At 41.2% G+C, this 22,482-nt stretch overlaps 1 protein-coding gene across 1 annotated transcript in view; it reads left to right on the top strand.

Annotated features, from left to right (window-relative positions):
- Positions 1-419: 419 nt before the first annotated feature.
- LOC115150234 (inter-alpha-trypsin inhibitor heavy chain H3) overlaps positions 420-22,482 on the top strand; it is a 44,233-nt gene continuing 22,170 nt past the window's right edge. Inside the window, exons 1-12 of the mRNA XM_029693318.1 lie at positions 420-530; positions 1,475-1,638; positions 1,739-1,843; positions 2,538-2,700; positions 3,528-3,638; positions 5,594-5,722; positions 5,804-5,920; positions 6,059-6,227; positions 6,725-6,835; positions 6,914-7,095; positions 7,575-7,754; positions 7,971-8,092. Coding sequence (XP_029549178.1) covers positions 453-530; positions 1,475-1,638; positions 1,739-1,843; positions 2,538-2,700; positions 3,528-3,638; positions 5,594-5,722; positions 5,804-5,920; positions 6,059-6,227; positions 6,725-6,835; positions 6,914-7,095; positions 7,575-7,754; positions 7,971-8,092 — 1,631 coding nt within the window. The 5' untranslated portion in view covers positions 420-452. The remainder of the gene's footprint in view (positions 531-1,474; positions 1,639-1,738; positions 1,844-2,537; positions 2,701-3,527; positions 3,639-5,593; positions 5,723-5,803; positions 5,921-6,058; positions 6,228-6,724; positions 6,836-6,913; positions 7,096-7,574; positions 7,755-7,970; positions 8,093-22,482) is intronic.

Genomic DNA, 22,482 nt, shown 5'->3' with positions numbered 1-22,482 from the left:
TAGTTGAATACATTTTAGAATAAGGCTGTAATGTAACAAAATGTGGAAAAAGGGAAGCGGTCTGAATACTTTCCGAATGCACTGTACTTTGGGATTTTGGCAATGGTGCCCTTTATCTACTTCCCCAGAGTCAGATTAACTTGTGGATACCATTTTTATTTCTCTATGTCCAGTGTGAAGAAAGTAAGAGGTAGTTTCGCAGCCATTGCTATTTAGCGTTAGCGCAATAACTGTAAGTCTATGGGTATCTTGATACCCATAGACTTACAGTCATTGCGCTAACGCTACTTAGCATTGTCTCGCAAAACTACCTCTAACTTTCCTTAATCACTTTGCCATACCCTAGGTTAGCTGAAATGACGCCCCTGCTCTCTGGTTGCTGGCCAATAGCATACTGTGCTCCTCTTTAAAAGGCTGTGTGTGTTTTGTGGGGTTTCATTTCTGCTGAGGTCATGATGGAGGGAGTCACAGTACGAGTCGGCCTTCTTGGACTGCTGCTGGCCTGCGTTACCACAGCAACGACCAATAAGGTACAGTAGGGTCACGCACAGGACACAGGGTCACAAGGGGGAGGGCACTCTGTCAGGGATGATATTGTGTTTTGTTGTGTTGATTAGCATGCATGCGATTGACTGTGTGTTTTTGTGGGGTTACATCAGTTCAGATGTGTCTTTTGACTACAGTTTTGGATGTGCAGAGAGCACAAGGTTGGAGAGCTCAAAATCCCCTCAAGTTTTAGGGGTTAGATTGAGCTATACTGTGTTAGACTTAGACAAGTCTACTGTTGTCCTGGTTGCTGTTTCCCTAAACCGTCCTATCAGCCCAAAACAGATAGAGTGCACCATGTCTCCTAGCTAGACAAACAGCAACATGTTATCATATCACGTCTGGGGTGAAAGACCGACTGGTCAACACGTTTTTCTCTTTCGAGAGTGCATGAGTCTAGAATGCAGTCGAACAAACAAGTAGGTGTAACCAGTCCGAGCCCAATCAGGTTTCAGATATACTAATCTTGAGTTCTACTGGTTATTATTTATTCCTAAATGGTGCGATTGCTTATGTGTGTGTGGGCGCTCGCACGCGCAGGTGTGTGTGTGTGTGTGACTTGAGTGAGTGTGTGTGTGACTTGAGTGAGTGTGTGTGTGACTTGAGTGAGTGTGTGTACAGAGGCAGTCTTGTTTTCTGGGAAAGTCATGCCACAGTATTATGGAGGGTTATCATTGCTAATTTTAAAATGTAACTCTTAAGCGCTAAATTGCATTAATAATTTTTGCATCCCAATCATTAAATGTAATTTGGAATGGGTATTAATAAATGCAATGCTTAAACGCTAAATTGGAATTTCAATTTAGTATTTAAGCATTTAATTTGAGAAATTGCACTGCTAACACTGTGTGTGCAAAAAAGTCTGCATCTGTGTTCAAATGTTGTCTGATAGTAAACAGTGTTGATGGTGTTTCCTGATCCTTTATAGAACAGGGACTGGGACATCTACAGCTTTCACGTCAACTCCACAGTGACCAGTCGCTATGCGACCACTATTATCACCAGTCGCGTGGCCAATCGGATCGACCAGTCACAGGAAATAGATTTCCATGTCAAAATTCCCAAGACGGCTTTCATCAGTAAATTCAAAATGTGGGTCTACGTGAATGTATCCCTATTGAGCCTGAGCAGATCTCTACTGTCTTACATATAGCTTACACAAATGTTTGCATATAAACTCTCTCTTCCTCAGGACCATCGAGGGGCAGACGTATGATGGGGTTGTGAAACAGAAGGAGGAGGCTCAGCAGCAGTACACTCAGGCAGTGTCTCGTGGCCAAAGCGCTGGCATAGTCAGGTGTGTGTGTGGGTGTCTGCAGGGCCGGCCCTAGCCAATAAAGGACATAAGTGGCCACTTGTTTGTGTAACTCAGTCATGGTCTCAACCTACTGTTGAGCGTTAGAGTAATAGACGACACAAGGTTCAATTTCAAAATTTGGTAGTGCATCAACAGTTTTCCTATTATGTAAGTCACTGACAGTCACTCAATTACCAATAGGGGTCAGTGGTATAGTGGAGGCTAAATGCAAGTAAACGCAGTTTACCCAACTTTTCATAAAAAATGCATTGCAAGTATAGGGAGTGCTACTTTTTCGCTGTGACCGGCAATCAGAGTTTTCCCATCTATCTTTTTACCACTATATCTCGATATACTACAAAGCAGGATCAATGCGTTAGCCAGCTAATTTGCCTAAATATAATGAAATATTCTCTCCCCCATCGTAAAAATGTGTAGAATTGCAGGAAATTAATTTTAAAACAGCAACATTTTCTCTTAGCCACACGACAAAATGTTTGCAGACAATTTGCTTTAAAACTGCTAAATTTTCTCTAAGATCAATGGCAAAAATGCGTAGAATTTAACAAAATTTACTTTAAAACTACAGGTTTTTCTCTCTGCTACCGAGGGGGACCCCTCTGTGCATCTCTGTCTAGTGTCTACAGCATGTGCGTGTTGGTGTGTGCTAGACTGTCTCTATATGTCTCCTCAGTTCTGTGGGGAGGACTCTTGAGGAGTTTAAGACATCTGTGACTGTGGCCGCGCTCAGTAAGGTGACCTTTGAACTGACCTATGAGGAGCTGCTGAAACGCCGACTGGGCAAGTACGAACTGCTGATCCACGCTCGGCCCATGCAGCCTGTCGCTGACTTCAAGGTGAGAGAGAAATTGAGAGAGAGACAGAACATTGATTGATGAGTCATTAGCATTATCAAGGCATGTACTCATGCACAGTGCATTCGGGAAGTATTCAGACCATTTCGCTTATTCCACATTTTGATACATTACGGCCATATTCAAAAATGTATTAAATCATTTTTTCACTCATCAATCTACACACAATACCCCATAATGACAAAGTGAAAACCCTTTGCTATGAGACTCGAAATTGAGCTCAGGTGCATTCTGTTTACATTGATCATTCTTGAGGTGTTTCTAATACTTGATTGGAGTCCACCTGTGGTAAATTCAATTGATTGTACATGATTTGGAAAGGCACACACCTGTTTATATGAGGTCCCACAGTTGACAGTACAAGTCAGAGCAAAACCAAGCCATGAGGTCGAAGGAATTGTCTGTAGAGCTCCCGAGACAGGATTGTGTCGAGGCACAGATCTGGGGAAGGGTACCAAAAAATGTCTGCAGCATTGAAGGTCCCCAAGAATACAGTGGCCTCAATCATTCTTAAATGGAAGAAGTTTGGAACCATTAAGACTCTTCCTAGAGCTGGCCGCCCCACCAAACTGAGCAATGGGGAAGAAGGGCCTTGGTCAGGGAGGTATTGTGTGTCGATGGATAAAAAAAATATATATGTATATATCATCAATTTTAAAATAAGGCTGTAATGTAACAAAATGTGGAAAAAGTCAAGGTGTCTGAATACTTTCCGAATGCACCGTACAGTAATACTCGTCCTAGTGAAATCAGGTGGATAGTGCTCATAAGGGTTTATGTGATGTTTTCCTTCTCTTCCTTATGGCCAGATTGACGTGTACATCAATGAACGACCAGGCATTAACTTCCTGGAGATAAAAGGAGGGCTGAGCACCAAAGAGCTGGCTAATGCCATCACCAAAACACACGCTTCTAGTGAGGTAGTGTCCACAACAGAGTAATGTAGAGCTAACCAAAAGAACATGTAAAATCAAATCAAGTTTTATTGGTCACATACAGGTGTTTAGCAGATGTTATTGTGGGTGTAGCGAAATGCTTGTGTTTCTCGCTCCGACAGTGCAGTAATATCGAACAAGTAAAATCTAACAATTTTACAACATATACACACAAATCTAAGTAAAGGAATGGAATTAAGAATATATAAATATATGGATGAGCAATGTCAGAGCGGCATAGACTTAGAAACAGTAAAATAGCATAGAATACAGTACATATGAGATGAGTAATACAAGATATACAAACATTAATATAGTGCATTATTAAAGAAACTAGTTTTACATTTTTTAAAGTGGCCAGTGATTTCAAGTCTGTGTATATAGGCAGCAGCCTCTCTGTGCTAGTGATGGAAATTTAAGTCTGTTGGCTTTGAGATAGAAGTTGTTTTTCCGTCCCTTGGTCCCAGCTTTGATGCACCTGTACTGACCTTGCTTTCTGGATGGTAGCGGTGTGAACAGGCAGTGGCTCGGGTGGTTGATGTCCTTGATGATCTTTTTGACCTTCCTGTGACATCGGGTGCTGTAGGTGTCCTGGAGGGCAGGTAGTTTGCCCCCGGTGATGCGTTGTGCAGACCACACCACCCTCTGGAGAGCCTTGCGGTTGCAGGCGGTGCAGTTGCCGTACCAGGCGGTGATACAGCCCGACAGGATGCTCTCAATTGTGCATCTGTAGAAGTTTGTGAGGGTTTTAAGTGGCAAGCCACATTTCTTCAGCCTCCTGAGGTTGAAGAGGCGCTATTGCGCCTTCTTCACCACACTGTCTGTGTGGGTGGACCATTTCAGTTTGTCAGTGATGTGTATGCCGAGGATCTTGAAACTTTCTACCTTCTCCACTGCGGTCCTGTCAATATGGATAGGAGGGTGCTACCTCTGCTGTTTCCTGAAGTCCACGATCATCTCCTTTGTTTTGTTGACGTTGAGTGAGAGGTTATTTTCCTGGCACCACACTCCCAGAGCCCTCACCTCCTACCTGTAGGTCGTCTCGTCGCTGTTGGTAATCAAGCCCACTACTGTTGTGTCGTCTGCAAACTTGATGATTGAGTTGGAGGCATGCTTGGCCACGCAGTCATGGGTGAACAGGTAGTACAGGAGGGGGCTGAGCGCACACCCTTGTGGGGCCCCAGTGTTGAAGATCAGCGAAGTGGAGGTGTTGTTTCCTACACGTCAGGAAGTCTAGGACCCAATTGCACAGGGCGGGATGCAGACCCAGGGCCTCAAGCTTAATGATGAGCTTGGAGGGTACTATGGTGTTGAATGCTGAGCTATAGTCAATGAAAAGCATTCTTACATAGGTATAGGTCCTCTTATCTAGATGGGACAGGGCAGTGTGCAGTGTGTTGCCAATTGTATCGTCTGTGGATCTATTGCGGCGGTAAGCAAATTGAAGTGGGTCCAGGGTGGCAGGTAAGGTAGAGGTGATACGATCCTTCACTAGTCTCTCAAAGCACTTCATGATGACAAAAGTGAGTGCTACGGGGCAATAGTCATTAAGTTCAGTTACCTTTGCATTCTTGAGTAAAGGAACAATGGTGGCCATCTTGAAGCATGTGGGGACATCAGACTGGGACAGGGAGAGATTGAATACAGTATGTCTGTAAACACACCAGCCAGCTGGTCTGCGCATGCTCTGGTCTGCGCATGTCCAGTCAATACATAACATATATCACATGAAGATGAGCTAAGGGGATTGACACATTCAAATGTATTCAATTCAAAACATTGTAAAATATTGTGGCATAATTTCAAACCCTATTCTTCGCACCCATGTCATTGTCACATATCTGTGCATGTTAATTCTAAATGAATGATCTCATGCTGAGGCAAGCTAAAGCAGGCTGTGTTTTTAAAAGCAGAAGCCTAAACTACCACCATCTCCGCAGGCCTGGGTACATTTCTACCCAAGCAAGGAGCTGCAGAGTCAGTGTGACAGCTGTGGAGAACAGGGCCTGAACGGAGACCTGGTCATTGTCTATGACGTCCACAGGAACACATCCATGGGAGAGCTCAAGGTACATTATCCCACTCTAATCGTGTCATTCATTTCTTTATTTCTACCCTGTCATTTAATCACCATCTGATTCTTTATTCAGGAGTCAAAAGGATATTTTGTCCATCACTTTGCTCCCAGTGATCTACCACGCATACCAAAGAATGTAGTGTTCATCATTGATCGGAGTGGCTCCATGCACGGCAGGAAAATGGAGCAGGTTTGTTTGTGTGTTTTGAATGTGTTGCCTGCTGTAATGACGCTAAAGGCTTAACGACTGAGCATTGTACATATATTTCTATTCAATGCATGTAACAATTAATTTTGATTGGTTGATCGCATTTTGATGCACTGTCAGACCCGTGAGGCCTTGTTGAAGATCCTGGGAGACCTGGTGGAGGATGACCACTTTGGCCTGATCACCTTCGACAACACTGTGTCTACCTGGAAGAAGGAGCTGCTGCCGGCCAACCAGGAAAACCTGGAGGCTGCCAAGAGCTTTGCTCGACACATTCGCGACAGAGGAGGTACAATTTATTATTTACTTACTTAATCCTCTTCCCTATTTTCAAAGGTTTCCAAAGCCAACAGTACAATTACAGTGTATCATCATTTTGTAAAACTTAGTCAGCGTTTACACAGGCAGCCCAACTCATATTTCCTAACATGTAAACAACGATAACCACATGGTATCCCATCATTTAACTTCTGATTTATACCATCTCCATATGTAGATTTGGTTTAGATCAGATTTGGGTTAACTGAAGTGATTGTTTTTTTGCACATTACCTGCCGTTACCATGACAACCACCCCAACATTTTTAAAGGAAGAGTGACAAGAAATGGACAGTCAGAAAAAAACATTGGATATAGAAAGAAAATCAAATTTGGGTTCTTGGGGTGGCTGTGTAAACAAATCAAAAGTGCACAAAAGGGTAAAATAATGGGAGCTATGAACAATAGCCTAGTTAGTGACAATAGGAGCTAATACATAGATGTGTGGTCCTCTCTCTTCTCTTCTTAGCCACCGACATCAATGCTGCTGTATTGGATGGCATAGCCATGCTAAACCGAAACCCACGAGAGGGCTCAGCCTCCCTCCTTATACTACTCACTGATGGAGACCCAACCACAGGTACTGCACACACATGCACACACACACACGCACAGGCACACACACACACACAATGAAAGGCAATCTCACTATCCTCAGGTGAGACCAACCTGGAAAAGATCCACAAGAATGTAAAGGAAGCCATTGGTAAGAAATTCCCGCTCTACTGTCTCGGTTTTGGAATGGATGTCAACTTTGATTTCCTGGAGAAGATGGCACTGGAGAACAGTGGTGTGGGACGCAGAATATATGAGGACTCTGATGCTGCTCTGCAGCTGCAGGTAAGTGAATGCACACTGAGGCATTGTATTCACACTACAGTCTCTGCACTACTATGGATTTGAATGATTTCTTACATACTGTATCTCAACATAAATCATAAAACACCAATGATCAAAAATCGTCCCAAATAAGCTTAATTAGCTGGAATATAAAAGGGCTGAACCAACCTTTAAAGCGCAATAAGATCATATCTCATCTAAGGAGGCTTTACTGTTGTGTCCTGATTTCCTAAATGTAGATTATGCGAGAGGAAACCAGGAGGAGCAAGGGGCGTGACTAATGGCCTCTGTACATTTGAGTCATTTAGCAGACACTCTTATCCAGAGTGACTTACAGGAGCAATTAGTGTTAAGTGCCTTGCTCAAGGGCACATCGACACATTTTTCATATAGTCGGCTCTGGGATTTGAACCAGCAACTTTTCGATTACTGGCCCAACACTCTTAACCTCTAGGTTACCTGTAATATATCATTAACAGGGCTTTTATGAAGAGGTGGCCACACCCCTATTGACGGATGTGCAGATGGTGTATGTGGGTGGGGCTAACCTGACCCAGACCAACTTCAGCCAGTACTACAACGGCTCTGAGATCGTGGTGTCTGGCCAGATCACCGACAACAACATAGAGACATTCACTGCAGAGGTCATAGCCATATCGGTGAGGTCACCTCTACTCTGCTACCTTCACTTGTTCATAGGTCAAATCACTCCATACTGTTCTGTCCCTTGTTTTATATGTTATTTTGATAGCAATAAAAAAATGATAAAATTACCACTCCATATGAGTACTTTGGAGAGAGTTCAGCCAAATGTCAAAATATACAATAAAGTCAATGTTTAGTATTGTAATGTGAGGATGCCTTGATTATTTCAGAGAAGCAATAGGGTGATGTACTCTGAGACAATACCAACGGACAAGCCCATTGAAGCCAGGCCTGATAGCCACATCCAGAGGCTGTGGGCCTACCTCACTGTGAAGCAGCTACTGGACAAAGAGTGAGTCTGCTTTGCATGGCATTGTGTCTGTTATTGGGTGTATTTGCACCTGTGTCTATGCAGGTCTCCATCCTAGTTGTTCTTATATTATTTTAAAAGATACTGATTCTATTAGTATTTATTTATCTTCCTCTGAAAAATGCAGTCCCCACTTTTGATGTCACTACCAAAACACACACATTAAAAGACTGTAGAATGAATGTGCCTTAAGACACACCCCTACAATTAAAATCAGGAAATGGGATTGCAACCCTCTCCATCATGACCACATAGTGAGTAGTCTGCCAACATTTTAAGAAAATGTGTGAACAAGTTAGTAAATCTTCATGTATTTCTAAGAAGTGCCAATACAGAACATATAATATTTTAAATATATAAAGTTTGGTTTTGAGACTCAAATATGTTTTGGGGGGATGTACATCTGTCCAAAGGATATGCCAGCCATGGGGATTCATTAAAGTCCAAAGTAAGTCTATTGACACTGTTTTTCATTACATTGATTGAAAAAAACATCTGATGTGGTGATCTACATTAAAAACATAGATATCAACATATCGACTGTACTACTCGCGCTGCTAAGACTCTCGACCATTGCTATTCAAACTTCTGGGAATGCTTACAAGGCCCTCCCCCACCCTCCTTTTGGCAAATCTGACCACGACTCCATCTTGCTCCTCCCGTTCTATAGGCAGAAACTCAAACAGGAAGTTCCCATACTTCGAACTATTCAATGCTGGTCTGACCAATCGGAATCCACGCTTCAGGATTATTTTGATCACGTGGACTGGGATATGTTCCGGGTAGCTTGCGAAAATAATATACACGGATATGGTGACTGAGTTTATAAGGAAGTGTATAGGAGACGTAGTAACTACCGTGGCTATTAAAACCTACCCTAACCAGAAACCGTGGATAGATGGTAGCATTCGCGCAAAACTGAAAGTGCGAACCACCACATTTAACCATGGCACGGTGACTGGTAATGTGGCAGAATATAAACAGTGTAGTTATTCACTCCGCAAGAAAATCAAACGAGCTAAATGTCAGTATAGAGATAAAGTGGAGTCGCAAATCAATGGCTCAGACACGAGGCGTACAATATGTAGCAGGGACTACAGACAATCATGGACTACAAAAAGAAAACCAGCCATGTGGCCGAGACCGACGTCATGCATCCGGACAGGCTAAACACATTCTTCGTATGCTTTGAGGATAACACAGTGCCACCAACGCTGCCCGCTACCAAGGACTGTGGGCTCTCCTTTCCGTGGCCGACATGAGTAAAACATTTAAACGTGTTACCCCTCACAAGTCTGCCGGCCCAGACGGCATCCCTAGCCACGTCCTCAGAGCATGCGCAGACCAGCTGGCTGGTGTGTTTATGGGCATATTCAATCTCTTCCTATCCCAGTCTGCTATCCCCACATGCTTCAGGATGGCCACCATTGTTCCTGTACTCAAGAAATCAAAGGTAACTGAACTAAATGACTATCGCCCCATAGCACTCACTTCTGTCATCATGAAGTGCTTTGAGAGACTATTCAAGGATCATATCACCTCTACCTTACCTGCCACCCTAGACCCACTTCAATTTGCTTACCGCCCCAATAGATCCACAGATGATGCAATTGCCATCACTCTGCACACTGCTCTATCCCATCTGGACAAGAGAAATACCTATGTAGGAATGCTGTTCATTGACTACAGCTCAGCATCAACACCATAGTACCCTCCAAGGTCATCATTAAGCTTGAGGACCTGGGTCTGAACCCCGCCCTGTGCAACTGGGTCATGGACTTCCTGACGGGCCGCACCCAGGTGGTGAAGGTAGGACACATCACCAACGCTCCTCTGATTGTCAACACTGGGGCCCCACAAGGGTGCGTGCTCAGCCCCCTCCTGTACTCCTTGTTCCCCCATGACTGCATGGCCAAGCACGCCTCCAACTCAATGATCAAGTTTGCAGATGACACAACAGTAGTAGGCCTGATTACCAACGATGATGATAGGAGGTGAGGGCTCTGGGAGTGTGGTGCCTGGAAAACAACTTTTCACTTAACATCAACAAAGGAGAGGATTGTGGACTTCAGAAAACAGCAGAGGGTGGTGCACCCTATCTACATCGACCAGACCGCAGTGGAGAAGGTGAAAAGCTTATGTTCCTTGGCATACACATCACTGACAAACTGAACTGAAATGGATCACCCACACAGACAGTGTGGTGAAGGCGCAACAGAGCCGCTTCAACCTCAGGAGGCTGAAGAATTGTGGCTTGTCACCTAAAACCCTCACAAGCTTCTACAAATGCACAATAGAGAGCATCCTGTTGGGCTCCATCACCGCCTGGTATGGCAACTGCACCACCTGCAACCGCAAGGCTCTCCAGAGGGTGGTGCGGTCTGCCCAACCCATTACCGGGGGCAAACTACCTGCCCTCCAGGACACCTACAGCACCCGACGTCACAGGAAGGCCAAAAAGATCATCAACCACCTGAGCCACTGCCTGTTCACCCCATTGTCATCCAGAAGGCGAGGTCAGTACAGGTGCATCAAAGCTGGGACTGAGGGACGGAAAAACAGCACCTATCTCAAAGCCATCAGACTGTTAAACAGCCATCATTAGCACATTAGAGGCTGCTGCCTATAGGCATAGACTAGAAATCACTGGCCACTTTAATAAATGTAACACTAGTCACTTTAATAATGTGTACATATCTGGCATTACTCATATCATATGTATATACTGTATTCTATACTATTCCACTGTAACTTAGTCCGTTCCACTCTGACACCGCTCGTCCATATGTATATAGTCATAATTAATTCCTACTTAGATTTGTGTGTATTGGGTATATGTTATGTAATTTGTTAGATATTAATTGTTAAATTTTACTGCACTGTTGGAGCTAGAAGCTCAAGCATTCCGCTACACCCGCAATAACATCTGCTGGTCACGTGTATGTGACCAATAAAATTTGATTTGATTTAATAATTTCTATTTTGGATTATTTGTAGTTATTGAAGGACAGGGACATCCATTAGGTGCCAACATGCTGAAAAGTACAGCAGAAAGACAGACGATAAAAACTGCCCCTGTGAAATATCAAGAATATTTGAAAAAAGAAAGGGGAAAAAATGCTAAAAGAAAGGAAGAAGGAAATGTACATTTAAAATATTTATCTGGGAAGGAGAGGATGTATACAAGGGCAAGATGGAGGTCAAGTCAAAGACAACACAGGGCAGGAGTGAAAAGACAAAGTCACAGACAAAAATACTGAAATTAATGTATTTAATTGATTGAAAATAATATACAGTATGTCAATCACATATGCCAAGGTTCATGGAAGCTGTTCTGGCTCGTGGTGGCCCAATGCTCTATTAAGATGCTTTATGCCAGTGTTTCCTTTATTTTGGCAGTTACCTGTATATGAAAGGTCACAACCGAAACAAAACACAAAATCAAGATAGGAAAAGTGAATTTAAACATATAGCAACATAATTAAATACATACATAAATAATTACATCAATCAATACTGAATTAGAGGGTGATGCCTCTGGAATTTGTACACTGAGTAGGTGAAATTATGGCAATTGTACTCCTTTTAGAGCGACGTGAGAGAGACAGTTCCTCAATTTAGGGTTCTTTAAAACTTCTTACGGATATCCTACCATAGGGGGCGCCACAGCGCATTTTGGAAGAAATTCGTTCCCATTTTCAATGGCCTACTAATCAAACTCAGAAGCTAGGACATGCATATACTTATTTTATATGGATAGAAAATAGCCTAAAGTTTCTAAAACTGTTTGAATGGTGTCTGTGAGTATAACAGAACTCATATGGCAGTCAAAACCCCGAGACCGATTGAAACAGGAAGTGGGATTCTGAATTGTGGACTCGACTTCACAGCCTTCCCTGTAATTCACAACGTGAAAAAATGTTCATTGAGCACTTTCTAGTGCTTCCACTAGATGTCCCCAGTCTTTACAAAGTGTTTTGAGCCTTCTATTGTCGAAACTCAGTGAAGGAGACGCTGTGGCAATTGGTCACAGTAGGAGGGCCATCAGCATTGTGACGTCGGCGGCCGTGTCTACCCCCACCTTTGGAAACGTTTTGAAACACAATGAAATCGTCCCACTCGAATCTTATTGGCTCTCTTGTTGAAACAGGCCCTGAAGATTAATGTTATACAACGTTTGACATGTTTGAACAAACCTAAAGGAGGGAAAAAAGTTATTTTTCGTAACCTAAGTCCCGCGCCCGGATCAACATTTGGATACAGCCTTCAGACGCGCTAACAACAGCAAGCTAATGGAACATAAAGGATGGACTTTTTCGACCAAAAATACATTTGTCGTGGACCTGGGATTCCTGGAAGTGTTTTCTGATGAAGACAACTAAAGGTAAGGGATTATTGACAATATTATACAAGATCAGATGTGATTTGCGATTGTTCCAAAATGGCGCCGAGCTAGGTTTTCTAGCTCATTTTCTGAGTATCGCATCCCCTTTTATCTCAGTGTGATTACCCTGTAAAGTTAATTTAAAATCTGTTATGACGTGTGTTTTCAAGAGATATTCATCTATAAATCTTAGATTGACAATATAAAATAATAAAAAAATCGTTTTCGAATAGTAATTTATGAAATTGTAGCACTGTTTCCCGGGACGCATTTTATGGGAAAATAGTTAGCCAACGTCAGACGCCGATGTAAAATGCTGTTTTTATATAGAAATATGACCTTTATTGAACAAAAGAATGCATGCTGTGTGTAACATGATGTCCTAGGTGTGGCATCTGATGAAGTTTGTAAAAGGTTAGTGCTGCATTTAGCTGTTTTTTTGGTTATTTGTGATGCATGTGTTTGGTCGGAAAATTCAAATGATGCTACTTTTACCATGTACTCCTCTAACATAATCTAATGTTGTGCTTTTCCTGTAAAACCTTTTTGAAATCGGACGACGAGGGTCGATTCAAGAGGTGTATCTATAAAACGATATGAGACAGTCCTATATTTGAAAAAAAAAAAATATTGAATTTCGTTATGCTAATGTCACTAGGAGTTTTCGCTGGAAAATGATCCCGCTAACGGGATGAGAGTCTCAAGAGGTTTTAATGTTGATTGGAGATTAACAAGGTTTGCAATTCTGTGCCATGTCACTCAGCTGTGATTATCCAATTAACTGTTATCCATGTAAGATGTTGAAAATGTAGCTAACAATGTTAGATAGCTAGCATTTAAACAAGATACTTAATTCTGTAATAATGACCAAAATATTCTTAAACTATTGACAACTTCGTCTGTTAAACAGGGGAAAAACATATACCTTACTTACAGTTCTGGTATTCACGCACAGTGATGAATAAATTGGTCAGAAAGGAAATGTCCAAAACAGAGATTTGTGTTCACAGCAGTCGGTAGTGAGCTGCACTTGGTAAGGAACTAAACACTCTGCCAGCCACGGTTACCAGGTCAAGCTAAAATGTATAGCCCAATGACAACACAAAACCCGCCCACAAGGCCTGAACTAGAGCAAAATGTTGTTTTTTTGCAGCAAGAGGGGAGTTGCCACATTTAGCTAATAAACCCTTTTTTCATAATGTTATCGAGCGTACTAAGAAGGAATCTCGACTTAACTTCAAACAACCTACAAATCAAAATGTGGTTTTCCATCAAAGTAATAATTATTGCAAGGAATTTGAATATGTAGCAATAGAAAATAGAATTTTCCATTATTAAACTTCCAAAAATGTATGATAGGCCATTTTCTGGCAGACGTGACGTTATTATGTGCCAGATGTTAAGACTACAAATTGTCATAAATGGCCCATTTGACAGATTGACATTTCAATTGGCATCTGGGTTTATGATTTGTAATTAAACTTTGTCATGGTTGGGTTAGCTAGATGCAGGTAACCTACAGCCCCTGATAGGCCTACATCTAATTTCAGAGAGCCTACAGTAGCCTAGGCAAGATGTTAGATGAACGATTTAGCAGCTTGTATAGTTCAAATTGACAGACTAATTTATTCAACATGAACAGCAAGGCAATTTCGAGGTAAGAAGTGCTTCCGTTGCCTAACGGCCTGCTGGAATGGGCTACTGAGGATGGGGTTGTAATTTCAATCACTGAATCAAATATTAAAATATGGATATGAACTGAATAGGCATGTGCTTGTCAACAACAGCCGGTGTTGTTTTTACCTGTAGCCTAATCTGACTGACTGTTGCCTTCAATCTAATGCATTCTAACATCAGCTGATCAGCATTTGCGACAGAATAACTTAATAACTTCCAATTTTATTAACTAAACATGTCCATAAATAATTGCATAATAACACAAGGCTACAACAATAATAAACTGAAGTTATAGGCTGTTTATGAAATCCGTTTGCCAGCTCCAGATAGGCTACACAAATTGATTTGCAATGACTCCAGCGATATCATAATTTCAACATATTTATTGTATTAAATAGTAGCCTACATAGGCATAGCAAATAACAGGCTAATTAATAATGGCCAACAGATGCAAATGTATCATTCTCCACATTTGAATGTTAGTTTCATTGTGGACTTTTACCCATAACCAGTGCTTCATTTTAGCCGGATCCATTTTGGACTGTTTTGTTCTGAAACCTATTTTGCCGGATCCGATACCTCTCATGGCATGAAAAATCATTTGTACTTTTTACAATGTAAAACTTATAATACAAATGTTACAAACAAAGATCAATCGAGTTACCACCTGGACTGGACACAGATAGACAAACGTATCTTTTTGAGAAGATTAGGGTGTTTTGCGACAGAGGCTATGGACAGAAACAGGTTCTCCGAATATAGATTCCCTTGTTCATGCGTGGTTCGGACGGACCGATCATCAGCACTAAAACACACGCCATACATTGCTGCTACTATTTTTTTTTATCCTGCTGCTCAGCTACTTTACCCCTGATTGTATGCATATAACTGCCTCGTCTATCACTATCGTTATTGATATTGTTCGTGTACATACTGTATATTATTTCATTTATATTGGCACTATCTTTTTCTGATATTGCTACTACGCAAGTAACCATTTGGCTGTACCATTTACACCTTCTGTAGAGACCCATCCACTTAGCAAGACAGCAAAATATTGATATAAAATGAATATTGATATGTGTGTTTGTAGCATGATTTTGTAACATACCCCAACAATGTCATGTAACCATATCAAGTGTCCAACACACAAATATATGGTGCATGCATCTGATGTACTGTACATGCGCATCTCACTAAGGTATCAACTCAGGTTGCATGGCCTTAAATTATGTATGGCATACTATGTGATAAGTGCATGTGTAACAGAATGTTAAGTATGCTAATGTACTGGTGTAAAGGCATTTGGGCAGTGGTGTACTTCAGTTAAAATGCTTTAAAGTACTACTTAGGTATTTTTGGGGGGGTATCTGTACATGACTTTACAATTTAAATTTTTGGCAACTTTTACTTCACTACATTCCGAAAGAAAATAATATACTTTTTACTCCATACATTTTCCCTGACACCCAAAAGTACTCGTTACATTTTGACAGGAAAATTGTCCAATTCACACACTTATCAAGAGAACATCCATACTGCATCTGATCTGGCAGACTCACTAAACACAAATGCTTCGTTTGTCAATAAATGTTTTTTAAAGATTTTTAAAGTGTGGTTTAATATAACAAATGTTTTATTATTTATACTTTTACTTCTGATACTTAAGTACATTTTAGCAATTCCATTTACTTTTGGTACTTTAGTATTTTTGAAACCAAATACTTTGACTTTCACTCAAGTAGTATTTTACTGGGTACTTTTACTTCACTCATTTTCTATTAAGCTATCTTTTACATTTACCCAAGTATGACAATTTAGTACTTTTTCCACCACCAGATGTGGCTGGGTGTTATAATATTTCTTTCACACGACCCATCAATTTAGACAAGTGTGTCTGGGTAAGCGTCATCAAATATTTATATCTGGACACACAAATAATAGCCCACTAAACCATGAGAAGGCCTATAATCATTTTTTTATATAGCCTAGATGTAGATGTAGCCTAATAACCAGGCAGTCTACCGGAGGGAACGCTCTGAAAATCTGTCAGTAAACAAACAGCATGCTGACAACAGGCCTTTAGCAATATTTAAAATGCAATAGCGGGAAAACACAGGTTGGAAAGCAAATGGCTCCTGCTTTGCTGTAGGCTACCAAAATATTTGAATAACTTCCAAATATTGCTTAACGAAGTGCTTTGGCACGAGTCCAACCTATGCCTTCACAAAGGTGTGAAACTGAAACTGAATTTTTAGGACTAATTTCCTCCTCATATTGTAGCCTACAATATGGGAAAGGGAGGATACCTAATCAGTTGTACAACTGAATGCATTCAACTGAAATATGTCTTCCGCATTTAACCCAACCCCTCTGAATCAGAGAGGTGCGGGGGTCTGCCATAATCGACATCCACGGCGCCCGGGGAACAGTGGGTTAACTGGTTTTGTAACAGTGTAGGTTCCGTCCCTCTCTTCGCCCCAACCTGGGCTCGAACCAGGGACCCTTGCACACATCAACAACTGACACCCACCGAAGCATTGTTACCCATCGCGCCACAAAAGCCACGGCCCTTGCAACGCAAGGGGAAACCCTACTTCAAGTCTCAAAGCGAGTGACGTCACTGATTGAAACGCTATTAGCGCGCACCACCGCTAACTAACTAGACATTTCACATCGGTTACACTTTGCTCAGGGGCAGAACAACAGATGTTTACCTTGTCAGCTCAAGGATTTGATCCAGGAACCTTTTGGTTAGTGGCCCAACGCTCCAACCACTAGGCTACCCGCTGCCCCTCAATGTCTCCAAACACATAGACCTAGGCTATTGATGGATTCATGACATGGCTGTTTTTATTGATCTCAGTTTGTCAGTGTCAAAGTAGCCTGTCATTATGATTATTTGTGTGGTATTAAAAAAGATTATGCCAAAGTCTCAAGTCGTGTAAAAGGATGTTGAATTGCATGAAATGCATTTATAAAGGCCACATTTTTCCCGAACACTAGGCTACTAAAAATGTTCCCCATGTGTGCTACTTCTGTAAGTGCCTCTGCTCTATGCCCCTACATAAGGCTGCATTGAGACAATTACTTATCAATGACCCAAGACCAGATCAGTTAATCCCTACCATTGTGTTGCTGAATTGTCATAATGCTGCAGCAAATGTACATTATCCCAGGGGCGTTGGCAGACACAATGTAAGTAACTTAATGTATGTCCCCGTAACTGCCCTGAATGCCTCTGCTGATCCTACAGCTATTGTAGGCAGTAATCATATGCCTATGAACCAGAGTTCTACTGTTAGCACTGAGGCGGTGTGCCCTAGTTCGAAGTCCACTGTGTACAACTCACCCTGCACTATCAGCTCAAATATAAACATGAGCATGTCTACTTCTGATTCGCTTCCCAGTAAAGCAGTAAAAACAATCAAGCATCCCAGAAAAGTGCTAAAAATAGCCCACATTAACATATGTGCCCTAAGAAACAAGGTTAATGAAGTCAATAACTTGCTAGTAACATGACATTCATATTTCTGAAACTCACTTAGATAATATCTTTGATACAGTGGTAGCAATACATGGTTATAACATCTACAGAATACAGAAATGCCAGAGGGGGTGGTGTTGTGGTCTATATTCAGAGACGCATTCCTGTAAAGCTTAGAGAGGATCTCATTTTAAATACTGTCGAAGTTTTATGGCTACAGATTCATCTGCCTCACCTAAAGCCCATTCTGGTGGGAAGCTGCTATAGACCACTGAGTGCTAATAGTCAGTATCTGGATCATATGTGTGAAATTATTGATAATGTATGTGATATCAACAGAGGTATATTTTCTGTTTGATTTTAATTTGGACTGGCTTTCATCAAGTTCAAGAAAAATTTGAGAGAACATTACACCGCACCACACCATGGTTAGAGTAATACAGAAAGTCTTGTATGCCGAAGCAGTATACAGGGTGATAGAGGAAGATGGGTACAGGGTGAGGGATCCTGAGAGGATTCCTGTGAGTAGGCAGAGATCAAGAGAGAGTGATAGGAAGAATATGTGATTCAGTAAGGTGGGCTTTTTAGCATTTATAGCCATGGTTGTCAATTGTACTGCGGAAATGGATCAAAGGTCACAGAAAATAGACGTTGTGGTGGCAGCGCTAGAGAACTAGAGCCTGTAGGACCTGCCTTGTTGACAGTGTTAAGGCAGAGTAACGCTTTATTATGGACAGACTTCTCCCCATCTTAGCTACCGTTGTATCAACATGTTTTGACCATGATAGTTTATAATTCAGGGTTACTATAATATAGCAAGGGGTGTAAAGCTACAACACATACGTTTTTCCAGCAGTAGACTATGATCGATAATGTCAAAAGCCGCAGTGAAGTCTAACAAAACAGCTCCCACAATCTTTTAATCATTTTCTCTCAGCCAATCATCGGTCATTTGTGTAATTGCTGTGCTTGTTGAATGTCCTTCCCTATATGCGTTGTGAAAGTATGTTATCAATTTCTTTACAGTAAAATAGCATTGTATCTGGTCAAACACAATTTTTTCAAAAAGTTTACTAAGGGTTGGTAACAGGCTGATTAGTTGGCTATTTGAGCCAGTAAAGGGGGCTTTACTATTCTTGGTTAGCGGAATTACTTTTGCTTCCCTCCAGGCCTGAGCTCACACACTTTCTAGTAGGCTTAGATTGAAGATACGGCAAATAGGAGTGTCAATATCGTCTACTATTATCCTCAGCCATTTACCATCTAAGTTGCCGGACCCTGGTGTCTTGTCATTATTGACAGATAATAATTTTTTCACTTCTTACTTACTTTACGGAATTCAAAATTACAATGCTTGTCTTTCATAATCTGATCAGATATACTTGGATGTGTAGTATCAGCGTTTATTGCTGGCATGTCATGCATACGTTTTCTAATCTTGCCAATGAACAAAATCATTAACTTCTACAGGGTCGGTGGGTCAGCAGCTGGACAGTTGAACTAATGTAGGCTAATGTGATTAGCGTGACGTTATAAGTAACAAGAACATTTCCCAGGACATAGACATATCTGATATTGGCAGAAAGCTTAAATTCTTGTTAATCTAACTGTACTGTCCAATTTACAGTAGCTACTACAGTGAAAGAATACCATGCTATTGTTTGAGGAGAGTGCACAGTTATGAACTTGAAAACGTATTAATAAACCAATTAGGCACATTTGGGCAGTGTTGATACAACATTTGAACAGAAATGCAATGGTTCATTGGATCAGTCTAAAACTTTGCACACGCACTGCTGCCATCTAGTGGATTAAATTTAAATTGCGCCTGGGCTGGAATAATACATTATGGCTGTCACGTCCTGACCAGTGTAAGAAGTCATTTTCTATAGTAGATGGTCAGGGTGTGACAGGGGGTGTTTGGTTGACAGTCTGGGTTGTTATTTCTAGGTTTTGGGTTCTAGGTTTTCTGTTTCTCTGTCGGGTTTTGTTTGGGTTGATCTCCAATTGGAGGCAGCTGCTTCTTGTTGCCTCTGATTGGAGATCATATTTATGTAGGGGGTTTTCCAATTGTATGCCGTGGGTTGTTAATTTTGTGAGTAGTGTATGCCTGCTCTGCGTCACGACTTTCTTGTTTTGTATTTCAAGTTTATTGTATATTGCATTAGTTTCACGATTGAGTAAAAGATGTGGAACTATGATCACACTACGTTGTCACGGTTGTCGTTGGGAAAGGAGGACCAAAATGCAGCAGGAATGTGGATGCTCATCTTTACGTTTATTGAAATAACGAATTTGAACACCAAAATAACAAAAGAACGAACTCACGATCAACGAAACAGTCTTGTAAGGCTTACTCACGCTAAACAAGAAACAGGCAAAACAAGAAACAATCTCCCACAAAATACAAACCCAAACACACCCTAATATATAGGACTCTCAAAGGCAAAGAGACAACACCTGCCTTCAATTGAGAGTCCCAACCCCAATTAACTAAACATAGAAACAGATTCACTAGACAAAACAGAAATGCATGAATATGACACAGTGCCCAAAAACCCCAGAATACATAAATCAAATGCCCTTCTACAAAAACCACCACCCCGAACCACATAAAACAAATACCCTCTGCCTCGTCCTGACCAAACTACAATAACAATTAACCCTTATACTGGTCAGGACGTGACATACGTATTGGTCCGATCCTTCTGAAAGCCTTGACAATGGTCTTTCTCTTGCATTTCAAAGATGATGGTATTATCTTTTACCAGATCTAATGTGTTATATTCTCCTACATTCATTTAATTAAGATTTCCACAAACTTCTAAGTGTTTCCTTTCAAATGGTATCAAGAATATGCATATCCTTGCTTCAGGTCATGAGCTACAGGCAGTTAGATTTGGGTATGTCATTTTAGGTGAAAATTGAAAAAAGGTACGGGTCCTTGAGAGGTTTTAAGTAGTTGGCAATATCAGTGGGTTTTGTGATGAATGAGCCATCTAATTCAATGAATGATGGAGCTTTAATGATAAATTAAATTACATTTAACGAGCTCAAAAGCTTTTTACTGCCACTCATTATGTAATTTATCTATGTTTCATAGCGTAGTTTCTTCTTTTTATTCAGTTTAGTCACATGATTTCTCAATTTGCAATACGTTTGCCAATCGGTTGTGCAGCCAGACTTATTTGCCATTCCTTTTGCCTCATCCCTCTCAACCATAAAATTGTTAAATTCCCCATCAATCCACAGAGATTTAACAGGTTGTGCAGTCATTTTCTTAATGGGTGCATGTTTATTAGTAACTGAAATAAGCAATTTCATAAATGTGTCAAGTGCAGTGTCTTGTTGCTCCTCATTACACACCACAGACCAACAAATATTTTTTACATCAACAACATTGGAATCACTACTGAACTTATTGAATGACTTCTTATTCACTATATTAGGCCCAGTCTTTGGAACTTTGGTTTTCCTAGATATGGCTACTATATTTTGATCACTACATCTAATGGATTTGGATACTGCTTTAAAGCAAATTTATGCAGCATTAATAAAGATGTGATCAGTACATGTTGATTTATTTTATTCCTGTGCTGTTTTTAATTACCGTGGTAGGTTGACTGATAACCTGAACCACATTGCAGGCACTAGTTAAAGTTTGACGCTTTCTCTTGAGTTGAAAGCCAGTACATTTTTTTCATCACCCAGAAAATATACCTCTGTTAATATCACACACATTATCAAGCATTTCACACATGCTATTCAGATACTGACTGTTAGTAGTTGGTGGTCTATAGCAGCTTCCCACCAGAATGGGCTTTAGGTGAGGCAGATAAATCTGTAGCCATATTACATCAACAGTATTTAACATGAGATCCTCTCTATCAAAACAAATCAATGGTTATCTCTCACATGCGCCAAACACAACAGGTGTACACCTTACCGTGAAATGCTTACTTACAAGCCCTTAACCAACAATGCAGTTCAAGAAATATAATTCAGAAAATATTTACATAATAAACTAAAGTAACAAAACATTTAAATCAAAATGTAACACAAGAAAATTACATAACAATAATGAGGCTATATACAGGAGGTACCAGTACCAAGTTAATGTGCAGGGATACAGGTTAGTCGAGGTCATTTGTAAAGTGACTATGCATACTGTAGATAATAAACAGCGAGTAGCAGCAGTGTAAAAACAAAGGGGGGTCAATGTAAATAGTCGGGGCGGCTATTAGATTAATTGTTCAGCAGTGTTATGGCTTGGAGGTAGAAGCTGTTAAGGGGCCTTTTGGTCCTAGACTTGGCGCTCTGGTACCGCTTGCCGTGCGGTAGCAGAGAGAACAGTCTATGACTTGGGTGACTGGAGTCTTTGACAATTCTTGGGGCCATCCTCTGACACCACCTAGTATATAGGTCCTGGACTTCAGAACGCTTGGCCTCAGTTATGTACTGGGCCATATACACTACCCTCTGTTGCGCCTTACGGTTAGATGCCAAGCAGTTGCCATACCAGGCGGTGATGCAACCGGTCAGGATGCTCTCGATGGTGCAGCTGTAGAACTTTTTGAAGATCTGGGGACCCATGCCAAATCTTTTCAGTCTCCTGAGGGGAAAAGGTGTTGTAGTGCCCTCTTCACAACTGTCTTGGTGTGTTTGGGCCATAATAGTCCCTTGGTGATGTGGACACCAAGGAACTTGATACTCTCGACTTGCTCCACTTCAGCCCCCGTCAATGTTCCTGTAGTCCACGATCAGCTCCTTTGTCTTACTCACATTGAGGGAGATGTTGATGTCCTGGCACCACACTGCCAGTTC

This window comes from Salmo trutta, chromosome 16 (assembly GCF_901001165.1).
Source record: "Salmo trutta chromosome 16, fSalTru1.1, whole genome shotgun sequence".
NCBI classification, from domain to species: Eukaryota; Metazoa; Chordata; class Actinopteri; order Salmoniformes; family Salmonidae; genus Salmo; species Salmo trutta.
Note: the sequence above shows the minus strand (reverse complement) of the source record. Positions and strands in the feature narration are given on the sequence as shown.